At 36.0% G+C, this 25,210-nt stretch overlaps 1 protein-coding gene across 3 annotated transcripts in view; it reads right to left on the bottom strand.

The window, feature by feature from the left end:
* Positions 1-1,702: 1,702 nt before the first annotated feature.
* Positions 1,703-25,210, bottom strand: part of LOC106466516 (disintegrin and metalloproteinase domain-containing protein 10-like) — a 76,172-nt gene continuing 52,664 nt past the window's right edge. For 2 of the 3 annotated variants that reach the window (XM_022394537.1, XM_022394538.1), the window contains exons 10-14: positions 22,785-22,883; positions 22,246-22,436; positions 19,257-19,462; positions 3,354-3,518; positions 1,703-2,548 (exon numbers count right to left, since the gene is read on the bottom strand). In XM_022394537.1, coding sequence (XP_022250245.1) covers positions 2,252-2,548; positions 3,354-3,518; positions 19,257-19,462; positions 22,246-22,436; positions 22,785-22,883 — 958 coding nt within the window. In that variant the 3' untranslated portion in view covers positions 1,703-2,251. Of the gene's footprint in view, positions 2,549-3,353; positions 3,519-13,986; positions 14,127-19,256; positions 19,463-22,245; positions 22,437-22,784; positions 22,884-25,210 lie in introns of those variants that run through there. The other variant, XM_022394539.1, reaches the window with a different exon arrangement.

Below are 25,210 nucleotides of genomic sequence, written 5' to 3'. Positions count from 1 at the left end.
CAATTTGTGCATCAGCATATTACTTGGATCAGAAGTAAAGACTTTTCTTAATGCATATATCTTGGGACTTAAGAACTTATAACCTTGTTAAACAAACTGTGCTTATTTTTTTCAGAGCTGGATCTGCTTAAAATTATTATATCAAGTTTTAATTAATATTTTTACTGTACTAAATGCAAAATTTAATTCAGAAAACAGCTAAAAAATTTCATCAAAATACTGTTCTCAACCATCAGGAGGAAATTTCAAAACATGACATACAAGTTTATGTCAATTCAACAAAGATTCTTGCATTCAATTGCAATGTTTATATCTTTAACATCAAGTTCATCAACATGTATGCTTTCAACAATCCAACAAGCATAAAAGTTGGAAAACCAACAAACTTTCTATAATGAATTCCATATCACCAGGCAAAAAATCACAGCATTCTAGTTCACCTAAAACACACTTTCATGTGTTTTAGAGAAATGCAATATATCACACAATCTTTTTTTTTTCTGCAAGGGACAAACTTATCATATAATTAAAAATTAGAAATTAAAATATTAATGATATTAATATGAAAAAATAAACATTAATTCAGCTAAAACTGGAATAGTTAAAAATAAAATAATATACACTTGAAATACTGGGATCCTTCTATAATTTTTATGAATGATATACATATTAATGTAGAAAATGATATACTGTACAGACTAAAAACAAACCTAAAAGTCTTTCAGTGCCTTAATAGTGAGAGGTGAAGTGATAATTGAAGTGATTAAAAGCAATGAATGTTGAATAAAAGGATGGGATGCAGACATTACAAATGTACTTTGAGCAACATAGATTTGTTAATAGTATCATAGCAACATGATTAATGTCAGGAAGTAGCCAATTATAATGAAATTAAGCCTTTTTACGTCACAATCATACAGCTACAATAATTTTTGTAGAAATCTAGTTTCTGAGAAATTTCTTGGTATAATTTATTATGTGGAATGTATATATAATGAACAATCTTGCCAATAACTTTACTGGAATGATTTTAAGATAATTAGAACCAAAACACTCAAACTTTTGAATATTATACAAAATACAATAAGTAATAGCCTTGATCAAATTATGTTACTTCTTATACTAAAAAACAAAAACAAAAATTAATATTCTAGCACTTGAAAGAAAACAACAAAAAAACTATCTTGGATAGACTTGTAAATTTGATCTGACTAAGATTTTTGTCGTAATATATAATTTTTAAATGCTCTCATGTTTTTAACTACATTGATAAGACTCAGAGTCATTAGATGTTAAGAGGTGATCAAACATAATTTAGCCATTTTAAAATTAGTCACACATATGATTAACAACTTATGAAATATGATAAACGAGTATATATATAAATACACATACATTGATACCTTCTGTTATGTAAAAACATATAGCACAACCTTTAATAGATATATTATTAGAAAAGATTCCTATAAACTGCTGAAAAAGAAACATTGTTTTTACTAATGAAAACACATATACTTTCAAGTTATTAATATCTCTGTTATGACATAATAATTTTCAACATTTGATATTCAGTATCTAACTTTCCTAACCTACAGAATTTTATTGAAAATTAAAAAATTATTCTTTCAAGATATTGTCAAAAATAAATCAAAGTAAAATTTTTTATAAAAACACAGCATAACGGTTAAAAAGATGATTTATTACAAAAATAAACATTTTTTTTTTCAGTACTAGTATATGCTTTCATAGATTTCATCTACTAAACAAAATAATAATAATATTACTGAAGTTACTAACCAAATAATTATATCCCTTAATCATATCTAAAGTCAGCTTATTGCTTGTACCATCACAGAATTATGCCACTAGGCTACATATACAGGGGACAGGTGTAGTAACAACAACGATAATGTGAAATATCTAAATGTGAGCTTTTAATGAAGTAGCTCACGGAAGACGGAATAAAGAATAGTAAGAAACTTACATGATGTTTTTCACTGTTTAGGTAGAAACACATTTCTGATATTCAAATACTTGTTCTTAGAATAATATGAGCTAATCTTTGATTGAATTTGAGTACTAGTGGATTCAAACCAATTGTTGGCAATACAACAAAAATCACTAGTCTCTTATTATTTTGATCACTGATTCTTTTTACATCAAGTCAATGATTACTATAAGTGATTCCACCTTATTGTTACTGAAAACATCTCATCAGCATGTCTCCTCATGATGTTAAGAGCTAACTTTTTCACATTCGATGATTTAAGTATGACTGTGAATGTTGGCTTGGTCCTGGTTGTAGTCTTCTATGACCAGGTTGAGACCATCTTCTCTGCTGTTTCTCATGGTGATGACTTCTTTTTTCTCTCTCATAATTTTGATTTCTTTGGTCTCTATGACCTTGAGATGGTCTGGAATGAGAACAGGATGCAATAGTGACGTAAGGTGGAGGAGGATCATCATAGCCATCTCTATAAAGCATCCTATCTGCTCTAACTTGGAGCTCCATACTATTTTGAAACTGTTCTAATGTAGGTCTGTGTCTCTGAAAATGGTATAAATGGAAAAAATAGATGAGTGATATCCACAAATAGTCAGATATAAAATAAACAAACTTATCTGTACATCCATCCGAAATCATAAAATTAAAATGTAATCCTTTTACATGCCCTATACACTCAATTAAGATATAGTTTAAGCCAAGACCAAATCACCTCAATTACTTGCAAAACCTAACTAAAAAATTTAAGCATAAAATACATATAAAAGTTAAATGAAATTATTAACTAATTTTGAAACCTAAAATTCTTTTTACCCGCTTGACTGCAGCTGCTTTAAACTCATCCAAAATATTTGCAAGCCATACACTGTATACAGCACACTCGCATTCAACTGCCTGAGGCAGTCCATACCCTATATGGTGAATCAGCAATCAATGGGTTTATAATGTGGAATAAACATTTATTTTACATCAAAATATATTTTATTTAAAATAAGTCTTCTTACAAGTTTCTGAACAATAGTTTTACAAAACTTACAATTTACTGATTATAATAGAAATGTTCAGTTTTTCAGTTCTTGTACATTTATCTCTAAATTATCACACTAAAATTCTAAAGTTAGAGTGAAGTTACTAAAAATGAATGACCTTTTAACTGATAATGTACTAGTTTAAGTCAGTGATTTTTCCTAGCTCTAGTCGTCATTTTTCAATTTTATATTACTTGTTTCTTCCTCATTTCAGTTTTCCAGATTTCTTATGAAGGTTCTACCTGTGCTATGCCTATATTGCTGATTTTATCAAAGGTTTAAGTAAAATACACATTAATGTTGAAAAAAAGAAAGGTTACCATTCTTCTAAGTGTATAAGAAGGTCTACGGAGTGTGTCTGTAATTCGAATTGCTGGTGGTTTCCTTGGATTACTGCTTGGCGTATGTACAGCACAGCATTTGATAAATAAACCCATGAAAATGGCTGCTCCAATTACCATTAACATAACTGCCCACCAATAAATCTATAAATAAAAATAAACAATTGAATATGTTTCTTACAAAAATAAACAAAGTTTTCTATAATGAAATATTAAAAAAAAACAGAAACAAACACTTGAAGGTGCATTAACACATGTATATATCATAAATATCTGAGTAGAATATACTGAAGTAACATGGTACATACATCACAGAAACAAGTTGCTATAAAAGAGAATGAACAGAATTTATTTTATTATAAGTTATAGCATTTACATTAAGGAAGAATATTTCTAAAACAGGACATTTCAGTCACTAGTGTGATCATTCTTGAGTACACAAGTTTTAACACAAAAGAACAGTTTGTTTTTTCCCCTTTTTATTCAGTGGTGAATTAAACTACAACTTTAAAACATCTCAATAATAGATCTAACTAAAATGCTGAAGAGACTCAGAGGTACCTAACAGTAAAACATCCAGATGATGGTAGGAAGACATACAGCAATGTGGCAGTTCAACTCCAGTCCAGAATCAGGCACTAATGGGAATGAATCGTTCAGTCCACAGTAGAAGGAGGTTACCTGGGCCACTCATATGTGAGGACTTATTGGCTGGTCCAGCTCCAACCAATATCAGTACCCACCAGGAACCAACATCCAGGTGATGATAGGAAGGAGGATGCCCAACCAGAAGGGTGAACAGCATTGTGGTAGAAATGTTCCAGTCCATAACCTGGCAGAATCTGAATAGTACATCAGGTCCATGGTAGGAGGAGTGCCTATGCATCATCTACACTGGAAAAAGAACATTGCTTTACTCCCAACCAAATGGAATTGAGCACACTTAGGAGGAAGTCTCCATGGTCCACTACCCAAGCAGCTAAGAGCTGGATAGTGGTAAGGACTACTGTTCTCCACTGGAAGAAGTGCATTAGAGAGTCTGGAGAAATGCAACACCAGATACAGTGTAATGGGTAACCACAAAACCTTATTTTGAAAAGCAGACTATTCCAGATACAGCCAAACAAAGGAGTAGAAGGGATGGGCAACAATCCCCTTCTGCTTTACTCATGTTAGTCCATAAGTGTATCATCTGGGGAGAACATATTTATGATGCAAAACACCATGAGGAAAAATAAGAATAAGAAGAATAAGCTGGCGAATCCAATCTGCAAGAAAAGGGAAGGATTCCAATGAATGAAAAAAGGGGAACAGGAACCACAGAGGGAAGCAGTGCAAGCCACGTAACAGCAAAAAGCCCAGACAAGACATAAAAGGTGATCCAGATCAGAATGAAAATAAAGATGAGAAATGGAAGGGAGGCAAATGGGAGTGAAGGCAGAATTGCCCTCACGTGCAGCCAATATTTTGGGGAGGAAAGACCAATCTGGGTAGAAGATGACAATGTGTGAGAGACATCAAGAGCAAACAAATCCAAATATCGCCATCCTCATGCCAATAGGAGAACGAGAAAGGTCTTTAAGGAGAGATGATATTAGGAATAGAATGACATGGGATCAAAGGGGAGGAAGTGTGAGGGTATGAAGGACAACAATGAGGTTCCAATCAGGGAGGATGGTAGAAAGCAAGGGACAGTGAGGGAAGAAGAAACAAAACAATAGGATAATAACCAGAAAAATGAAGACATAGCAAAATCTTAAGAAACAAAAAGTGGCTGACAAAGCTGTGAGATAACCAGCAATGGTGGATACTGAAAGCCAGGTAAGGAAAGAAGTCAGGTGCAGGAGAGTAGGATAGGACAGAAGAAGGCTGAGAGAATAAGACCAGTAGACACACCACCTGCGTTGGTAAACTGACATGGAGAAAGGGCAAACAGAATGGGAAACCAGAGAAGCAGCCTGTGATGAAAGTCTGGCCCATCTGTCAAGGGACCAGATAAAAGCCACGCATGAAGACAGAGCACTGGAAGGGAAAGATGTAGCATGCCTGAGGTGGGTGAGAGGGATAGAGGAAGAGGAAGTGTCAGTAGGAGTGGGCACAGAAGTGGAAACCACAGCTATGCTGGGCAAAGTGGAGCCACCAAGAGGACGCTATGCAGAGTGGCTTGTAAGATTGAGAGGACACAAGGAAGAAGATGGATGGGTGGACATGAATAGAAGTAACAGCCCCCCCCCCCAATCCTGACTGAGGGCATCAACAGTTACAGCCAATGGATGTGGAATTGGGGACCAAAACCTGAGAAGCTTGGAATTAAAGTGGGTAGCAAATGCAGTTCAAGAGTATCCCACTGGGAACACATGTGGGTCAAGGGACCACTTCTTGGGGAGAATCTTGTTGGCACACGATAAGTGATCCGTAACCAGATTCAGTGCACCCAGCATATGACATACCAACGGGAACAGATTCAGGAAGAGGTTGAGACAAATGTGAAGCCAATGAAGAAAGGCAAGGAGTGCAAATGTGCAGACTCGACTCTGGTCTCTAATAAGTCAAGAAGAACCCCAAAGACATTTTGCCTTTAAAAGGGAGCAATACGCAAGTCCTGCATGGAGATTTGGGGTAAACATACATGGGACAAAAGGGCATCTCGACCCAAGAGTAGCTATGTTTGGAGGGAAAGGGTGGAAGAGGACAATCGTGCAATCATGGAAAAAAATCAATGCACGAGTCTTCACCCTCAGGAGAACAATGAAGAGCATTAAACAGAATGTGAATGAAGGAAATAGAATTAAAGAGGAAAGATAAGGTGAGGCAGATATGGAAAATGTGAGGTTGGGAAAACATTACCAAAGTATTTGGATCTGAACTCCACAGAGGCAGAAGAGAATCCAGCTGCTGGGAGTTCAAAAAAGAAATGCAGACCTATGGTAAGCCATAGCATGGGCTTCCATATTATGTGGGGGTCAAGGCATACTGTAAAGGAAAGTGTGTACAAAAAACACGTCTTAACACAACAAGTGCCAGTAGAAAAGTGGTTTTGGGCTAAGCTAAATGGAGGAAGTCAGCTGTGCTGGGAGTTGTGTGATGCTACTAATGGTGGAGGATTGTTGCATGCTCATTTGCATGCTATTGCACAACTGTCTCACATAAAAACATGTAGGTGATAGTATCATGGCTAGTGGGAAGCGAAAATTCGCACATTAGAGGGAAATACTAGTCAGGAAAAGCCATTCTGTGTGAAGAGGTAAGATATTGTATCAGAACTGAAAATTCTGTTCATCACAACCTTTTTCATGTTTTCCCAGTTGGTCAACATGGATGGTATCTTTGGTCATTTGTTTGGTACTTTTCCAAATAGCTAGACACAAAGTTTGGTACAAGGATGAAAAAATGCAGCTTTGCAGGAAGGAACAGATTGTCACACACCTCTTTTTGACCAAGGCAAAGGTTTGCATCTTGGAGTGGTGAAACTCTTGTCACTTTCAACTTTTTTCACAAAAGTGATAACATGAGGCAGTACATCCAAGGCTCTTGTTACCACAGGAATGTTCTCTACCCATTGGTGGGCAAAAAACTTAAGTGGGATCATAGATATGTCTGTTTTGAACACAAAATCATCACATCAAACAGGTGTATTCTTTAAGTCTGTAGAAGGCTTGTAATGTGCTTTCCAGGTCCCAACTGGAGGTACTAAGTGCAGCTTGGAAGGTGTGTATATTGTGTAAAGTACATGATCCAATGTCCACAAGCCCTTTATCTGTAGCTTCAAACAGGGCACTAGATGTGAATTTTAGATGGAAATTGCAGTTGATATTTGGTCCACCTGGAGCAGGTTTTTCAAGTTAAAATTTTCTTTCAACACATTGAGATGGAGAGACACCCTGCTGTTGTGCCATGGCCCATGAAAGCTAAATCCACATAACACGTAGTCACGTTGTTTGTGAGACAGTCTGGGAATTGAATGTGCAAATCTCTTTGCTTTAGCTGCCATTTCATGATTAAAGTCTCATCAAACATTAGGACATAACTGTCATTTTTACGTATAGTGTCCAACACAAGGAGATGAAATAAGGGGCAAGACCACGATTAACCATGTATAATGTTCTCTTCTCACAGGCATAAAAGCAAGCAACCATACTATCAGAAAACAATAGTTGGAAAGGTTTAGAATTATCCTCTAAACTTTTGTAGTAGTAGTTGGAGGTGATGTTTTTCAGTGTCCACAATATTTCTGCTTGCTATTCGTTGTCCATGATGCAGTGCCTTTTCGCTTAAGAAGTAGACAATTGATTCTTCAAGGAAGTGGTGGGGAGAGAACTTCATTGGTATATTTCATTAATTAAAATGCACACACACACACACATACAAACACTTATGCTAATCCAAGAAAACATATTTTCTATTTCTATTGTATCAAAGCATTGAGTAAATATAAAACATGAACTGGTCCAGACTTTTAAAAAATAATACAAACTGTAGTCTAAACTTAGGTCTTGGTACACTATGTTGCTAGTCCTGATTCTTTTTATTAGGTGGGAAAAAAAACTGATGTCTAGTTTTTTAGGTTAAGGGGAATACTTTCAATCATTAGAAAGAGGTGAGGCTTTTATCTATTTGTTTTTAAATTCACTATAACCGTAAAACATAATTTACATATGGATTACTTCTAAATAAAAGAACACAACTTAAGATCATATGCACAATCAAAGGCAGATGAATAATAATAAAAAGTTTTTTATATTACCAAAACAAAATCTCAGACTCAAACATTCAGTTGTTATATTGTATATTACTGAAGTTTCTTGTTTTTTTATTTTTTTAATTTAGCAAAACATAGGAGGAAAAAAAGTACTAGGTAACACAGCATAATAATAAATCACTCTTGATTTCTGTCAAGTGCACACTGTTATAAATACAGTGCTTATGAGTTATGTTAATGATGACAGACCAAGTAAAGTACATTTTACTAAAAGCCACTAATCAATATTTACTTCAACCAGACCTTTGACTTTATTCTCAGAATACAGATAATGCATCCTGTACATTATCAAAATCTACCAAGGCTAAAGATAAAAATCTCTCAATGTGTGTGTGTGTGTGTGCGTGTATATATATATATATATATATATATATATATAGAAACACAAAATTTACAGATAACATTCTGTAGATAAACTATTGTAAAGATTATGGAGCTCATTCGTTATGAAATTACTTAAACATTTCAAGCACAAAGGTAGATAAGCAACATTTAGACTTTTTTTTCTTTACTATACTAGTATTCACACTAAGTTTTAAGTAAAAAGAAGAAGAAGAAAGTGATGTATTAGCAAAGTTAACGTTCTTTAGGTATCCATACACCTTAGGCCCTACATACATTGCATCTCGGTAACATTGTAGTTAGATCTAATCTCCACTCAAGTGTGAGGATTGATCATGATGATGAACCATTCTGCAGGCACTGATTTTCTTTCTTGTTGTGTACACTATACTTTAAGTTATACCTTCCTCTCAATAACTCTCATTCTAACATGAAAATTCTCACGTGAAATGCTTCATATACACACACAGTTTTTTCTTTACTTAATTAGTCTTTGACTCATTTATAAAAATAAAAACTTACCCATTCAGTTTCTGTGCCATGTATGTTGCTGGTAGTCATTTGTGTTTCATTAGAAGCCATTAGAAAGAAATCCCATACAGAACTTTTTCCATTGTTCATTAGAGATTTGTGTCAAAGTCTTTCACACTTATTTTATATCATGCACAGTTAATATTATTTGTGGTCTGGTAACAGCCAACTGGCAAACAAATCCTTCTCCTGCTGTGCAGGATTAAATGTACATTCTCCTAACATTTCCTTTTTATACAGGCCTACCTCTTTTCTTTTTTTTTAGTAAAATGAAATGCATGAAAAATGGTAAAAGAAAGCATTTTAGTCCCGTATTGAGTTTCTGCAAAACCAAATAAACCTTTAGTGGTCTTTTACATACATAATATCATATTGATCGTTTTTTCATGCAACTGTTTTATTTTATTTTGCATGAATACACTATGGATGTAATTTATTGGGGAAATTTGTGAATTTCTACTATGTGCTGCTGGAACAGAAATTAGTTCTTTGTAGTGAGCCCCCCACACTGAAGAAAATACAATAACATATCCTGCAGTAACAAACACTACATCATTGAATACAGACTACAAAGATGTGAGAAAAGAATGTGATAGTAGTAAGGTATGTGATGGCAAATTTATAATTTACATGATTTATGACAGTAGTCAATGATAATTTTGTTTGGAACCTTTATTTTTTAAAGGATGTTTTAGGTCCTTTACCAAAAAACTGTTGATTTTCCAGGTTTTCAAGTAATTGAAGTAAACATTTTCCTACACTGAAAATGTATTGCCAATAGATACTTACTTCTTTTCACATAATAGCTTTTCTTGAGAAATACTGCCCTCTATATGCACAAATTTTTGCTCGCCATTAAACTTGTGCTCCCTCCCACATTCACATGTTTGCATGTGTTATAGCTGCATTGTAGCATGCAAATAAGCATCCAACAACCCTCCACAAATAGGAGTACAACATCCATCTAGTACAGCAGACTCCCTCTATACTGTAGAACACAATCTTCACTTTGAGATTAGGCCCAACAGAAGCACTGGAAGTGGAGAGGATGAGTGGGAAGTTTGAGATGAGGTAAGTATCTATCAGAAATACATTTTCAGTATGGGAAAATGTTAATTTCCAATACAATAACTTACTTCCTCTCACATAGTTAGAATACTATACTGAAATGGTGGAATGGCTGGTGCAAAGTTACCTAGATGAAAAGTATTCAAAGATAGCCCATGATGTGTGACATCTTTGTGTAGAGGAACACACCCGTGGGAGACCTCACCACATCTGTACAAGGTATACTCTTCACTTGTCATGAAAATGTGTCACAAAACAGGCAGAAAAAGCACATCAAAAAGAAACTTGGATGCACCCAATGGTGTATAATGGCTAGGGTACAGCAGACCATAATCCATGTGTCAACTCCAGTCCAAAACCAGGCAGCACCAGGAACAGATCATCCATGTCAAAAACCAAGTAGCATTGGGAATGTATCATCCAGTCTGTGGAATGAGGAGGATCCCAGCCCCACCACATGTGTAAAGACTTAAGGTGGCTGGTCCAGCTCCAACCAACACCATCACACCCAGAAACCAACAACAAAAAAGTGGTAGGAAGGAATGTTCTCAGCCAGAGGAGTGAATTACTTGTGGCAGAATCATCCACTCCATCACCAGGCAGCATCTGGTTCATTGTAGGAGGAAATGCATGCCATCTACACCAGCAGAGAATCACCACTCTACTGTCAACTGAGTGGGATTTAACACACTCTGGGGGAAGCCTCCATGGTCCATCACCTCAATGGCTAGAAGCTGGTAAGTGGTAAGAACTCCCACATTCCACTAGAAGAGGGGGAAGAAAGTGCAGTGAGGAGTTTAGAGGAACAAAAAATTGGAGAAAGTGCAATGGGTGATCTCAGAACTCTGTTTTTAAAAGCAGGCCGAACCTGATGTATGCAACCAGGAATGGAGGTATGGGCAGCAATCCATTCCCTCTTTACTCATAATAGTGCATGAGTTGGTATGTTCTGGGATGGATATATTTATGATGCAATATACTGCAAGGATGAACCTACTAGCAGTCTCGTGGAACACCCCATCTCAATGGTGGGTGTAATAGACCTTAAAGGCCATACAGTACAGAATTTGGTGGTTGGTCCAGCTCCCATACAAAACCATATCACTTGGGAACCAATACTTAGGAGGTGAGAGAATGGGAGTTCCCCAGCTGAATAGTGTGCCTGGAGAGGCATCACTCTCCACAGAACAGGATCCTATATGAAGTATAGGGCCATTGTAAGAGAAGGAAATAAATGAAAACTTATCCAAAAAGTGTGTGGTATAGTCCATTTTCCAGCCTGGAATATCTCCACCAAAATACGACAGGAATAAGGCAAGATGATGAATATAGTGGGAAGAGACAACAAAAATATGATGGGAAACCGAAGACAAGGAAGAATAAGCAAACTGAACATGTTGGCTAATCCATCTGGTCATGGGTAGAAGAAGGATTCTAATGAAAAAAGGAGGTGGGAACAGGAACCGAGGAAGGAAAACATGCATGCAAACTAACATCAGAGAGCATGAAACAAACAAAGGAGACAATCTGAATGGTAATGGGAACACAAAGAAGGAATACTGGGATGAAAGTGATGATTACTTCATAAGCTGCTGTAGTCTTGAGAAGGAAAACATGACTGTAACAGATACATGATATGTTGAGAGTGAACACATCCAATCTACAATGACCACCACCAAAAAAGGAGCAAAGTAGGCAGAATACGGAAAAGGTAGTCAACGGTTCAAAAGGAGGCTGGGTAAGGGCATGGAGAACGATATTAAAATCCCATTCTTGAAGGAGCAGAGAGCAAAAAGGAATGCAGGAGACAAAAAGGATATGACATGAGAGGAATAAATACAGCAGGAATGGGAAAAAAGAAGGCCACCAAATAGTCGGCAATGGTCGACACAAACATATCACTGTCAAACAGCCCAGTTAAATATGGAATGGTGAGAATATCAAGGACTTGAAGACAAGGAACAATGGCACAAAGACCAATGGCAGAATATGCCATTGTCTCTTATAAATGATAGATAAAGGCTGCCACACATGTGGAGAGTCCAGATCGCCCTACAATGGACCAGACAAAAGTCTGGCAAGAAGCTAAAGTGTGAATAAGAAAGGACGAAACACCAGTAAATAATACCAGAGAAGAAGGGATATGGATAGAAGAAGAGTCAATACAGGAGATGGCTGAAGCAGTAGAAGAACAGGGAACAAAAACTGTGCAGGTCACAAGGAGACAATGAGAAGGACTCAATACAGAGTGGCTTGGATGACAGACAAAACCAAGGATGGAGACAGATAGGAGGGTAGACATACCTGTAAACATAGATTCAATCTATATGCATTCATTGCCAGAGCCAGCAGATGATGAACCATATATCAGAGAGAGAGGATATGACCTTGATGAGGGTGGCAAACTTGACCAATAGAGGAGCATAACCACCAAAAAACCTGGGGACCACTCATTTGGGAGTGGTCCCCAGTCAAACAGTCAAAATGAATCATGACCAATCTGCTCTGTACTAAAGAAAGGAAATGATCCAACATCCAACAAACTGCAAGAAGTTCCAAAACAGTGATGTTGAACCTCGACTTGATCAAAGCCCAGCAATTATTTGAGAGTCCATTTATGCCCCAACCCATGAGATGTATCTGGTAAAAGGTACAAAACGGGAAAAGGAAGTGAGAAGAGAAATGCCAGCCATGGTGATGTCCCTGTAGAGCCACCAGGCAAAAACGACCTGTAGAGTGAGAGAGAGGAGGAATGTGAAATCCAAGGGGTCTCAAATGAATTTCATAGATCATGCAATAACCACTGAAGGTCATGCAAATATAAGGCAAACCCAATTTTGAGAAACCATGGGAAAGAAAAAAAATTGTATCATAACATAAATTTTTAGGTCTGCAAGGTCAATACTATAACTGAACAGCCTACAGGTGGATTAGTTGCAATAATTAGCAATGACCTTGAGCAATGGATATTATCTGTACATTTAAGAATGCAACAAGTTAGAGTAGAGGGAAGAGGCTTGTGGTCGGCTGCAATTATAAGGCAACTATGAATTTGATAGGCTAATTATTAATCAAAACACAGTGCCTTATCATCGGGCCAATACAGTAATAGTAAGGCCATGTGTAGTCCACCCAAGCAAAAACATCTGGGGAAAGTACCTTGGGATACATCGCATTATGTCAAGTGTGGTCCATCTAGGCAAAAACATTCTGTGGAAGCTCCTTGCATAAGATAGAAATCAACAAGTGCAATCCACCCAGGTGAGGCACCATGGATAAATACGATTAGGCCAAGTACAGTTCACCCGAGCAAAAGACATCCAGGGGAAGCGAACTTGGGTGATGATAGAGTATGCCAAGTGCAGTCCATATGGGCAAAAAACATCCAGTGGAAGTCCCTTCCATAAGAAATTGTGTGGTCTGCCCGGGCAAAAACACCTTGAATCCTGAATAAGTTATTATTGTATAATCATTGTTTGGTATAACAACAATAGCAAGGACTCCAATGCTCCATTAGAAGAGAAGGGGGTGGGCAATATGCTTTAGGGAGTCCAGAGGAATGACCCACTGTTGACAGTGTATTGGGTATCTGCAGAAAGACCCCAATTGGAGGAACCATGGGTCAGTAGGGATGGGCAGAAATCCTCATCTTCTTTACTCACAAAGTCAATGAGTGAGGGTCCTTGATATATGAAACAGTTGTAAAAAAATTAAATATGTACACACACACACCACCAGATAAGAAGCCAGTGGTCTTACAAAATACAACACATCTCAACAATGAACATTATAGAAATATACAGATTTAGTGCAAATGTAATAATAAGCATACCTGACCAGGCAACACCCACCACCAGGTGGGATCCTGAAATATGATAAAATAAGATAAATAATAATAATATGTTGACTTACCTCAGTCCAAGGCGAACTGACATGTGTAGAATCACCACAGGTTGAAGACAATACCCACCAGAGGAAGACACAGCTAGGTTGTGCAGATAATGTGGGACAAATGTATTGAGAGTTGTCCACATACCAGCCTGAATGATTTCCTGCAAAGGATGGTGGTTTTGAACAGCTAAAGACAAAGTTAGATGACTAATTTGGGGAGAAGAAACATTACGTAAATGACTACCTTCCATGGACAAGTCAGAATATGGCAGTCATATGAGTTGAAGAACCCAACCAGTGAGTGTAATAGGTGATAGATCAGAGGAAACAGAGAAATTCCACAGAACAAAGATACACGAATGAGAACCACAAAAGGAAGCTGTAGGCGCCATATATAACATAGCAGGGAATGAACTGGACAAAGTAGTTAATATGGATCAAAATGGGAGTACAGGTGGGAAATGGAATGAAAGGAAATAGGAGAAAAGGCTAAACAACCTTCACTGATGTTCTGGAAAGGAAGGCCTGATCTGTATTGAAGATAACTTACAAGGAATGCTAAAAAATGTGAGAAACATTAATGGTATAAATATTGGAATGAAGATGAGCACATGCCAGCAGAGGGAGGAAATAGTTCTTAAGGGAAAGATGGTACAAGAAACACATTGCAATGGCTTCAAAGGAAAAACCGGACAGGGCACGAAGGACAACTCTGAGTGAATGGATCAGGCAAAAGGAACAGAAAAGGAGGGAAATACTTTCCAGAAGCAGAATGGAAGATGTTTGACAAGGCAGCCCTATAACGAGCAACATTTGAAACAGACAATCCCTGATCAAACAACCAGGTGAAGAAATGGAACAAGTGAGAAACAGAAGGAGGAGATGGTCAGAAGCCATTGCAAATGGGCCAAAGTCAGAAGTAAGACCAATGCTTCTGGTATGTGGACAAGAAGGAAGGGCGAATGATACAGGCAAGGAAAGACACTACATGAGGGGTGAGTCCCTGAGCTGAGGCAAGGAACCGGACAAAAGCCACATGTGAAAATGGAGTTTGGTGGCATTGGGATGAAATATGTCTGATCATGTGTGTCAGAGGACAAAGGGAAGGGCAGGGGCTGTTGCTCCAGTAAGGGCCAGAGCAGATGGATCCACGTCTGAGGTGGCCAATCTCCTGTGTTTTGGGGGGACAACAAATAGATGGGACTAAAATCCCAGTTGAGTGGGTACCACCCATTTGATAGCTCCTTTGTGTAGGAGGTCTCAAACAGACTCAGCAAGACAACTGGATGAATTACAATCCCAAGGAGGAGGGAAGGAGATCAGAGAAGTTGGTAGAGGGGGGAGTGGAACTGAAGGCAGAAATTTTCAGATAGAACCCACAAAACTGTTGTGAAGTGTAGCCAAAAAGACACATAAATTAAACATACTTAGAGAAAGTACTCATTACTAACAAACTTAAAAATCTGTAGTCTATAAAGTACATAAAAATAACAAACCTGCAAAACTAAAAAATTCGACCTAAAAAATAAAACAATAAGCAACACCTAAAGTACAAAACCATTAAAGAAACTTAGAAGATAAAAGACCCGTAAATACTGACACGAAAGTAAAATCTACCCTGAAGAACATGAGAATAAAAAGGCACACAGTCAACAATAACAAATTCTGACTCAAATCTAAACCATAATTGGATGTAACTAATAGTAAAGAAAAAGGAACTTACAAACTAAATAACATAAACAGTGAAAAGAATAATAATAACGAAATAAAACACCCACAAAATTAACTAAAATTACCATTACCCAAACAGTAATAATCGTGCAAAACCCGTACATGTACCGAAAATTAAACAAAAACAAAGTAATAATCAAGCTATATACGCAATTTTACACTAAAGTAACTTATATGGTAAAAGAATTATAAAATCTAGCTTACCAAATACTGAGCAAAGAATACATGAAAGTTCTAAATTATCGAGAGCAGAAATTAGGTCTAGCCACACAAGCTCCCATAAACTCACTCAAAATGGGTAAAACTACTGGGAGTGAGGAATACATGCTGAGAAACTTACCACAGATATCCTGGGAAAGAGAACAATACCTAACCCAGCAGGTTACATGGAGGCACGGTAACAAGTGGAAAGTGCCACAGAAAGAAATTTCCATTCAGTAGTTATATCCTTACCCACAAAAAATCATAACACGAAAGGAAGAAATCGTCAGCCAAATGTAGGACTCCCCACGAACTAAAGCCTGTGGTTCCCCAGCAGCCATAGTCAACCCTGAAACCTGGGGACTCGTGTCAGAACCATTGTCTACTGTCACAGGAATTTCATCATCTGCCATATTAAATCTTGAATGCATATGAACAAATTAGAATTCAGAAAACAGAAATATTTCTTAAACGAATGAGTAGAAACAATGGAAATCAAACACACAAGTCGAAACTTGATGTTGAAACTGATATAAGTTCGTGATCAATCACAACCAAACTTTTGTAGTCACATGGAGAATGAGTTAAAACACACGTCTATACACTAAAATGCCAATTGAAAAAGTGAGGATTGTTCTAGAACAGTAGAGGGAGGTAGCTGTGCTAGAATAGATTGTGCAGTATAATTGGTGGAGGGTAGTCACATGATCAGCATATGTTCTGAAATGGCACAAAATTCATGGGGTATAAAAGACTGGTGTGCTGTTAAAACACACGTCTATACACTAAAATGCCAATTGAAAAAGTGAGGATTGTTCTAGAACAGTAAAGGGAGGTAGCTGTGCTAGAATAGATTGTGCAGTATAATTGGTGGAGGGTAGTCACATGATCAGCATATGTTCTGAAATGGCACAAAATTCATGGGGTATAAAAGACTGGTGTGCTGTTAGCAAAAAACTCTACCAATGCTTAGAGGTCAAACCAGGATCGAGAGAACTGAGTGAGATGAGGTAAGGCCATTTCAGAACAAAGGCAATGCTGGGATACAGAGGAAAATAGGTATGTGAAGGTAAGCATCCGAGATGTCCACCTTGATAAACCAAACACCTAAAGTAAAAACTCACCCAAGGATGAAAAAAACAACTCCATTGCAGAACAAAGAAGGTCAATGAAATGGTCTAGGTTGGAGAATGATTACAGGAACATCAACTCTGCTGTGACAACGAATTACAAACAACCAGGAATAGAACCCAACATAAGGGTAATTGACTGGTCAGATAGCATCCCAATTTAGAAGAACCCGTAACAATTTTGATAGACGCTGGTAATTAAGAAAAGGAATCCCAAAGAGGAGGTAAAGAAAAGTTCTGTGAGGAGTGGTGGATGGGAAAAGGAGAGTCCTATCCATACATGAAGCACCCAAGTATCTATGGCAAATGCATGTAGGAAACGCAGCTTATCCCTGAAACCTGTAAAGAATTCATTGGGAAAGAGGAAGGAGGAGGAGTTTATAACACAGGAACAGGTTATAATACGGTTGGGAATTTCGGAAAACAAGGAGGAAAATTGACAAGAAGGTATCACGATGGACTTCAACAAGGTAGGAAGACTCCAGAACACTGACAGTTGCCAATATGGCACCAAACAAAGGGCAACAAAGAATTGGAGGAGGGAGACACACTAGAGTAAACAGTGCATACCACCAAGAAGATTCCAGACAACAGAAGAGCCAAGTATATAGGTACAAAAGAAGAGGAAGAAAAAGAGGGTACGATTCTTCCAAAAAAACCCACAGAGGCAAGGTGGATGGACATGGTGAGGAAGAGGTGTGTAGAAAAAGGTAACGAAGAAAATGGGGAAAGGGTAGATGCAAATGGGAAAAATGAGCCTGAGAAAAATACATTACATTTTCAGTGTGCTTCCTACACCTGAATGAAAGACTCAAAGGTTTGAGAATCCAGGAACAAATGCAGAGCCCAGAAGGTAACTAACTTGGTTATGAACTAAACAGTATGGACCCTGAAATCTGTACAAGAAAAGTAAACTAACAAACAGGCAAAAGGTTTCATAACTTGGAAATTATGTCAAGGAATGGTCAACGAAAAATGTGAACATTCATAAGCATAGCCCTTGACTGCACAGCAAACAAAGGAGGTGGGAAAAGGCTGTTCGAAACATCATAATACAAACAGGGAGTGGTACATCTGACCCTGGTACAAGCTTCATATCAAGTCGCATGATAGAACCAATTTGCAGCAAAAGAAGGCCAAAATCACCTTACTGAAATACCGGAGTTGTTGTACAGTGGCAAGTGTTACAAAAGAAGTAGTAGTTGTAACACTATTTTGAGAATTCAAAGAAAAGAAACTTGAGTAGATAAAACAAATTAAAATCAGAAATTATCAATTAATTACACAGAATGTAAAACCACTGTTATTTGTTGAAAAATTAGGTTGAATATTAAAAAAATTAAGTAAAAACAAGCAGAAGTGAAACATCTGCACTTCAGTATGCCAAATCAAGAAGTGAAGATTGGGTTCTACAGTATAGAGGGAGTCAGCTTCAATAGGAGTGTGTGTCACATGCTCATTTGCATGCTACAATGCAGCTGTAACACATGAAAACACATAGATGTAAGTGGGAGCACAAGGCTAGTGGAGAGCAAAAATTTTTACATGTAGATGGCAGTAGTTGTTGAGAAAATTTATTATGTGGAAAGAGGTAAGTTATCGTATTGAAATTTCACTAAGTGTAATTAAAGCACTTTTCAGGACTTTTCAAGAACCTGTGCAAACCCTGGACCATGTACCTGTCAAGTCTCCTTAAACAGCTTTACTACAGTTGTGTCCATTGCTTAAACATGGTTCTGGAAGCTAGTGTTCTCATAGAATGAAAGGTCTGTGAAAAGTTTCTCAAGACATGGGGTCTAAAATTGAGAATATAATGCTGCAAAAAGCTTACTGCAATGGAAATTGTAGTGTCAAGCAAAAATGCAAAACCACTGTCATCAGCTTGAGCACTCTCAAAAATGACAGAAGTACATGTAGTTCCAAGGGCAGTACATCATTCTTATAAGCTGCAACTAACCCTTAGCAGATATACTAATTATATCTTACAAAGTTAGTTTTTTACTAGAACAGATGAAACTTCAAAATTTCACTCAGTTTTTCATTTTCTTTCAAATTCAACAATGTTTAAAACTGATCTATAAAGTTTTTTACATTATTAATGCAATGAAGCAAATTTCTACAAAATAAAAAATGATAAGTTTTATCATGGGATTCAATACATCTGCATTCTCATCATTACCAATACCTTGTGTAATGTGTTAAAAAGTGACATACTCATGCTAGTCTTACCGTCACAAACTCCTTGATATCCATTAGAGTATTTTTATCCAAGAGCAAGTTTTTAAGTCGAGCTAATGGTCCTTCAGCATCTACAGATCTACAAACTTGAAACACATCACAGTAACCTTTGAAATTGTTACATGGTGAGCCTGGTCTAAGTTTTAATTTCTTCATATCTCTTATCTTGTCAATACTCATACAAGGTTTGTTCTTCCCTGCAAAAAAATCATATTGATCTGTTAAGGTATAAGAACTGGAAATTATTCATAATTGATAATAAGCAATTAAACTTACCTTTTAGTAGATATCATATTTCAAACTGTACTGAACAATGAAATTCATGTTGGTACATTAAACATAAACATATGATCATTTAAAAGCGTAAGTTCTTTCAACAGAGAAATAATTCATGCTATTAGTTTAAATATCACTTAAACATGAAACTTGTGAAAAGTTGTTTTTCTTTATATCACTCAAAAGTTTTGGTTATACTATGTAATAGAAGCTGTTTTTTTCAACAAATAAAACATTTCAAAATACTAAGTTATGTAATAACTTCTACCAGAAGAGCTGATAAAAAATCTATAATAACAATTACAGTTAATAATAAATAGTCTTAATTATGAATAACAAGCAAACAATGAAATGCTTCTATGAACACTAAAGCAAAGTGGAATTCATTAATCAATTCATCATTGGGATCATTATCCAATTACATTCAACTTATCAATTAGTCTCATGTGAGACTTGAATAGTTGGAATAATCATAAACAGTAATAACTGGAAATATTTATTTTGGTTAGTTGACTATTTTTGCAAGTTTTGATATTAATCAATTATACTTAACATCTATGAATTAACCCAAAATAACGATAAGAAAAAATAATGGCAATACTTCAATTAGTTGGATAGTTAGAATAATCAAAAACAGTAATAATTGTGACATTACTTGGTTTAACTATAATTTTTGATAAATCAACTATTTGACATGACACTTCAATTTAGCTGATGCTCATAGGTAATTATATTAATTAACCATATTAATTGCCCAGCACTAATGATCACTCTGCACTATGTCATCAGTTGGGTACCCTCACTACTAGCGCCATTTTTGTATATGAAAAGTAAGGGCTTATTTTGAACTAATTTAAAAAAATATATATTTTATCAGTCTTAGTTAACTAAGCATAAGTAATCAAAAACAAATACATATAAAAGTTTTTCATCAGAACTTGAAATTTTGTTCTTTGAACATGAAGCATACCATAGTAAAATATTTTAGCCCACTATGTCCAGCCATGCTTTATCTGAAAACTATGCATCTTAACAATAGTCCTACAGCATAGTTTTCATTGCAAAAGGCCTTCTTATAAGATTATCACATACAAAGCACACTACACCTCCTTGTTTGCTTTACAAGATTCATCTAGTGCACGAGAAATGGTTTCAACAGTCTGGTCACACAGAAATTCATAGGTGCTGTATCCAGCAACTTGACCAGTATGTCTTTGTAAGAAATAGCATGAATAGTCACCTTCTCCAGCTGCTTGATGTATGCAAAGATTGAATGGGAAGTATGATTAGAAACCTAATCTAGTTGAACTCATACCTTGTTTGCCTTTTTTCCAGATGGAGATCCTTCTTAATTATGTTTTGTCACTGGCCTTTGTGTTTGTGGATTCTCACGTGAGACAAGATGCCACAATTTGCTTACCATAGATGGGATACAAGTAATTGCAGATATACTTATAGATGGTCCTGGTGCCTCAAGTTAATCCATATTACTGTTTTCCAATGCCATTCAGTACAAGAGATATCTCTATCTTGGAAATTCTAAATCCCTGATCTGAACACATTTTTATGACCTAAGTGTATGATTATTTTATGTCATCGATCTACCTTAAAAACATCAAACAATGTCACAATGTAGTTCTGATACATTCCATTCATTTGTGACTTTATGTATCAGCTGTAATTGTCACATGACTTTCTGATTGCATATTCAAAATCATTTAAATATTATGTATTCAACTCTCTGTAGCATATACACTACATAAAAAAAGTAAAACATCAAAATGATCATGAACACAACCTTGCAACAATAAAAACTTAGGTAGCCAGACTGAGATCACTTAGCACCTTACTGCATTTTCTATAGATGTATGCTGACCTTCTAGTAACAGTATAAGGCAAGCTAAGGAAATTTTTCACTTAAAGCCAAAAGAATGTTCTGAAATTTTTGATTATTTCATTTAAAAATAAAACATACAAAAAGTGTAGTTATTGTGAAGAACTTAGGCTTCAGTTGAATTTAATAGCCCACATTATTAAAAAAAAGGTCATTGTTTTTCATGAAATAAAAAATAACAACATGGTCTGCTTAAGCCATAGATATATTTGATTTTTAAAATATTCATACCTTGAATAGATGTAAAGGTATTAATTATATTATTACCAAATGACAATACTTTACCAGCTGAGTCTCTAAAAACTACTTTAAGTATATGGCAGTCTAAGGTATTTAATAAAAAACTACATAATTTAAACTGAAGACACTGGTGAAAGGGACAAAACTTAAATTAAATTATGAAGTAAACATTTCACTAAAAATGCATCATGCAACACCCTTGGAATGATTTTTAACAATATTTAAGTTTATTGACAAGGTTCTTCAATTTAGTTTCTGATTATTTTTAATAATATTCTAATTTATTCTTACTTATGAGTGGAGTGATTAGTGTGTTTATACTTCAATGTAATATTACTGATCTTTTATACTCTTATTTTTAATAATGATAACTTCTGTTACACAAAGCTTTATGCAGTTCTAGCTTTAAAGGTTTTGAACTACAAATCTATAAAGATGAAAGACATGGTTATGTAGAATTAATGTCAAAAATAAAAAAAAAACAATGCTTAAATGAGAGTAATAGTTCAGAGAAAAGAATAGAAAATGATATACAAGTAAAATATAAAAATCAACAAACCTATAAATTACCTGGTTCCTTGCAAGCCACATCACACATTTCTTCTTTGTTACTGACGTTCTCAGTGAGAAAGCATTCTTCTAGGTTGTATTTTTCACATATTGAACCAACACACTGACCATTCCAACAAACCTGGGTTTCTCCATTACATATAGTTTTGTTATCTTTTGGTAACGAGTCTGGACAGTCAGCTAGTAAACCAGTATTAATCAGTCAGGGCAAATACAATTTTCCTCAAACCTTTCTTTCATCAGAAAGCAATTATACAATGAGTTTTACTTATTTACAGCCACATGCTTTATGGCTGCCCACTTGAAGAAACAATTTTTATTACCCCTATGAGAATGCTCAGTAGAGAAAATACCAATGAAGGTTAAAATTTAAAATACCTTCTCATCCTGTAAAAATCAACAGATTAACTATAATCTTATATGTTAATTACAAGTTCATATAGTTTTTAGACATCAGTTACATTAGCTATAGCATTCAATAACTTTTAATCAATTCAGTAATTTTAAAAAATCCCTAGATTACTTCCATAAAAGGATATTCACAAAGGGCTTCTTTGCTGCACTCAGATTCATCTCGACATTTTATATTCTCCTCCTCAAACTCACAGGATTCCTTGCAACAAGGGCCTTTACTTGGGCTATATGATGGTAAAGGCAATAAGGGATATAGTTCTTTACTTGTGTTATTTTACATGTTTATATAATTATATATATTTATTAAAATACTTTACTTAGAATATTACCTAAGCTAAAGTACAAGTCCATACACAGCAAATTGGGTTCCTTACATAAACAGTCTGAAATGTTTTCTCACATTTAAGTTAGATCAGAGGATATATTGAATGTCTTTCACACAGATTGTCCGTTATTGAGCCATATGTATAACTAGTATTTATGTCAGTATTTGTTTAATGTTAACTTACCTAAACAGACACATGCATTCTGAATAACTTCCATTATTTAACATAGTAAATAATTATTAATTAGGAGAACTATAGATACTCTATGGTTAGCTACATGTATAACTCAAGTACTTCCACCAACGTATTAATAATATTACTAGTAATAAAAACATCCAATATGGCTACTAATTTAACCAACAGATCATCAGATAGAGCATGAATGGAAGTAGCAATATGGACTATTACAATATGGAGACGCTCTAAAATCATTTTAATATAGTGTACAAAGCTTTTGTAATGATGTATATTATGAAAGTTCATACAAACTTATTTCTATCACTAAAGTCCATGTATCAAGTTGAAAGGAGAATTACTGGCATACATGTATGTGTATTGTATGCATCATTTGTACAACAACACTCAAGAAGAAGACATATAAAAACTTTTCTTTAAGAATAGATCTCAGTTTATATGCTTCACATAATATGACAGGAAGTGTGCAATTTACGTCTCTTTCCAGTCAAAATAACTACACCTAAGCATTGTACAATCAGACTACACCAACACTACATACAACCAGCCTGTTTTAAAAAAAAATCAGGATTTTATGAACATTTAATTTTAACAAAATGTAGAAAGTTATAATTTTCCTATACTGAAAACATATTTTCGATAGGTACTTTCCACCCCTAAAATAAATAGCTCTTCTCGTTCAGTGCTACCCTCTATATGCTTTTTTATTTCACATGCCACAAGCCTTGAGTTCCCACACACCTGGCAATCAACTGATTCAAATGTGTCTCGCATGTAAATCATCATGCGACAACCCTCCACCAATAAGTTTGTGATGCACTCTTGACGCATGGGACTCCTCTATCAAACTATCACTTCGAGTTTTGGCAGAAAGTGGAAGCACCAGTTTTCAGTGAGGAGGAAGGGTGGGAAGTGTGAGATGAGGTAAGTACTTATCGGAAATATATTTCAAGTAAGGGAAAATTATAACTTCCGATATGGGAAGTTACCTCCTCTCACATAAATAGCTAGAATCCCACATTGAATAGGTGGAGGGACCAGTGCAAGGGAAAAACCAAGCAGCATTCCTCAAAAGCATCCAAAGAACACCCTAAAAGGATAGGATCATATATGGGAGACACGTACGACATCTGTACCAGGTATAATCTTTGCCCAGTTTAGAATGAGGTGTCGCAGAAAAAAAAGGAAGAAGCACATCCATACGGGAGATAACAATGGTAGGATAGGAAGCCAAACCACCTTATAACAAATCTCCTCATAATACTGGAATGTGGGTGAAAGTGAAAGGATATGCCCCTAGGTATAGAGTGGCTAGGGCAAGTCAAATGCATCCAAAATAAGGGCTGCTGGGAACCGACATCCATGCAGGGGTAGGATAAGGATCATACTGCCAGCAAGTCAACTGCAATCCAAAACCTAGCCATCCGGTGGGGGGTAGGAAAGAGGATCATACAGTTTTCACCTCAAGTTCAGCATGCCAGAGAAGATATCATACCACCCAATCTATGAACAGGAAGTATTATAGCAATGTGACAAAGTGATTGACTGATCCGGGAACCCAACTTTCAGTATCGTAAAGATGTTTTTGTAATGTAAACTATCTCACTCAAACTAAATTGACAGGAACCTCCTCTAGTGCAATAACATCCTCAAGGGATAGCATAAGAGGAAGAACAATACTAATCTGCAAGTACCTCCACCGTGGCCCACAACACGGATGGTGGAACAAGAGTATATTTGAGACACCTGTAATACATGTGTGAGGACTTATGTTGATTGGTTCAGCTCTGAATCCAAAACCCAGCTTCTGGGAACCAACATCCACATGGGGGTAGAATGGTGGATCCCAACTGAGGGAGTGAAGTGCAATTTTGATGGCTCACTCTGAAGCTGACACATCCCTTCAGATAACCCTGTACAGAGATGGAACATCAGATTGGAGGACATCTCATCATCTACACCAGCAGAACACCATCGCCCTACTCTCAGCTGAATGGTTTTATAATTATATATGTATATTTTATCATTCA

The sequence above is a fragment of the Limulus polyphemus genome, unplaced genomic scaffold (assembly GCF_000517525.1).
Source record: "Limulus polyphemus unplaced genomic scaffold, Limulus_polyphemus-2.1.2 Scaffold2285, whole genome shotgun sequence".
Lineage (NCBI taxonomy): Eukaryota > Metazoa > Arthropoda > Merostomata > Xiphosura > Limulidae > Limulus > Limulus polyphemus.
This window is presented reverse-complemented; position numbering and strand designations above follow the sequence as displayed.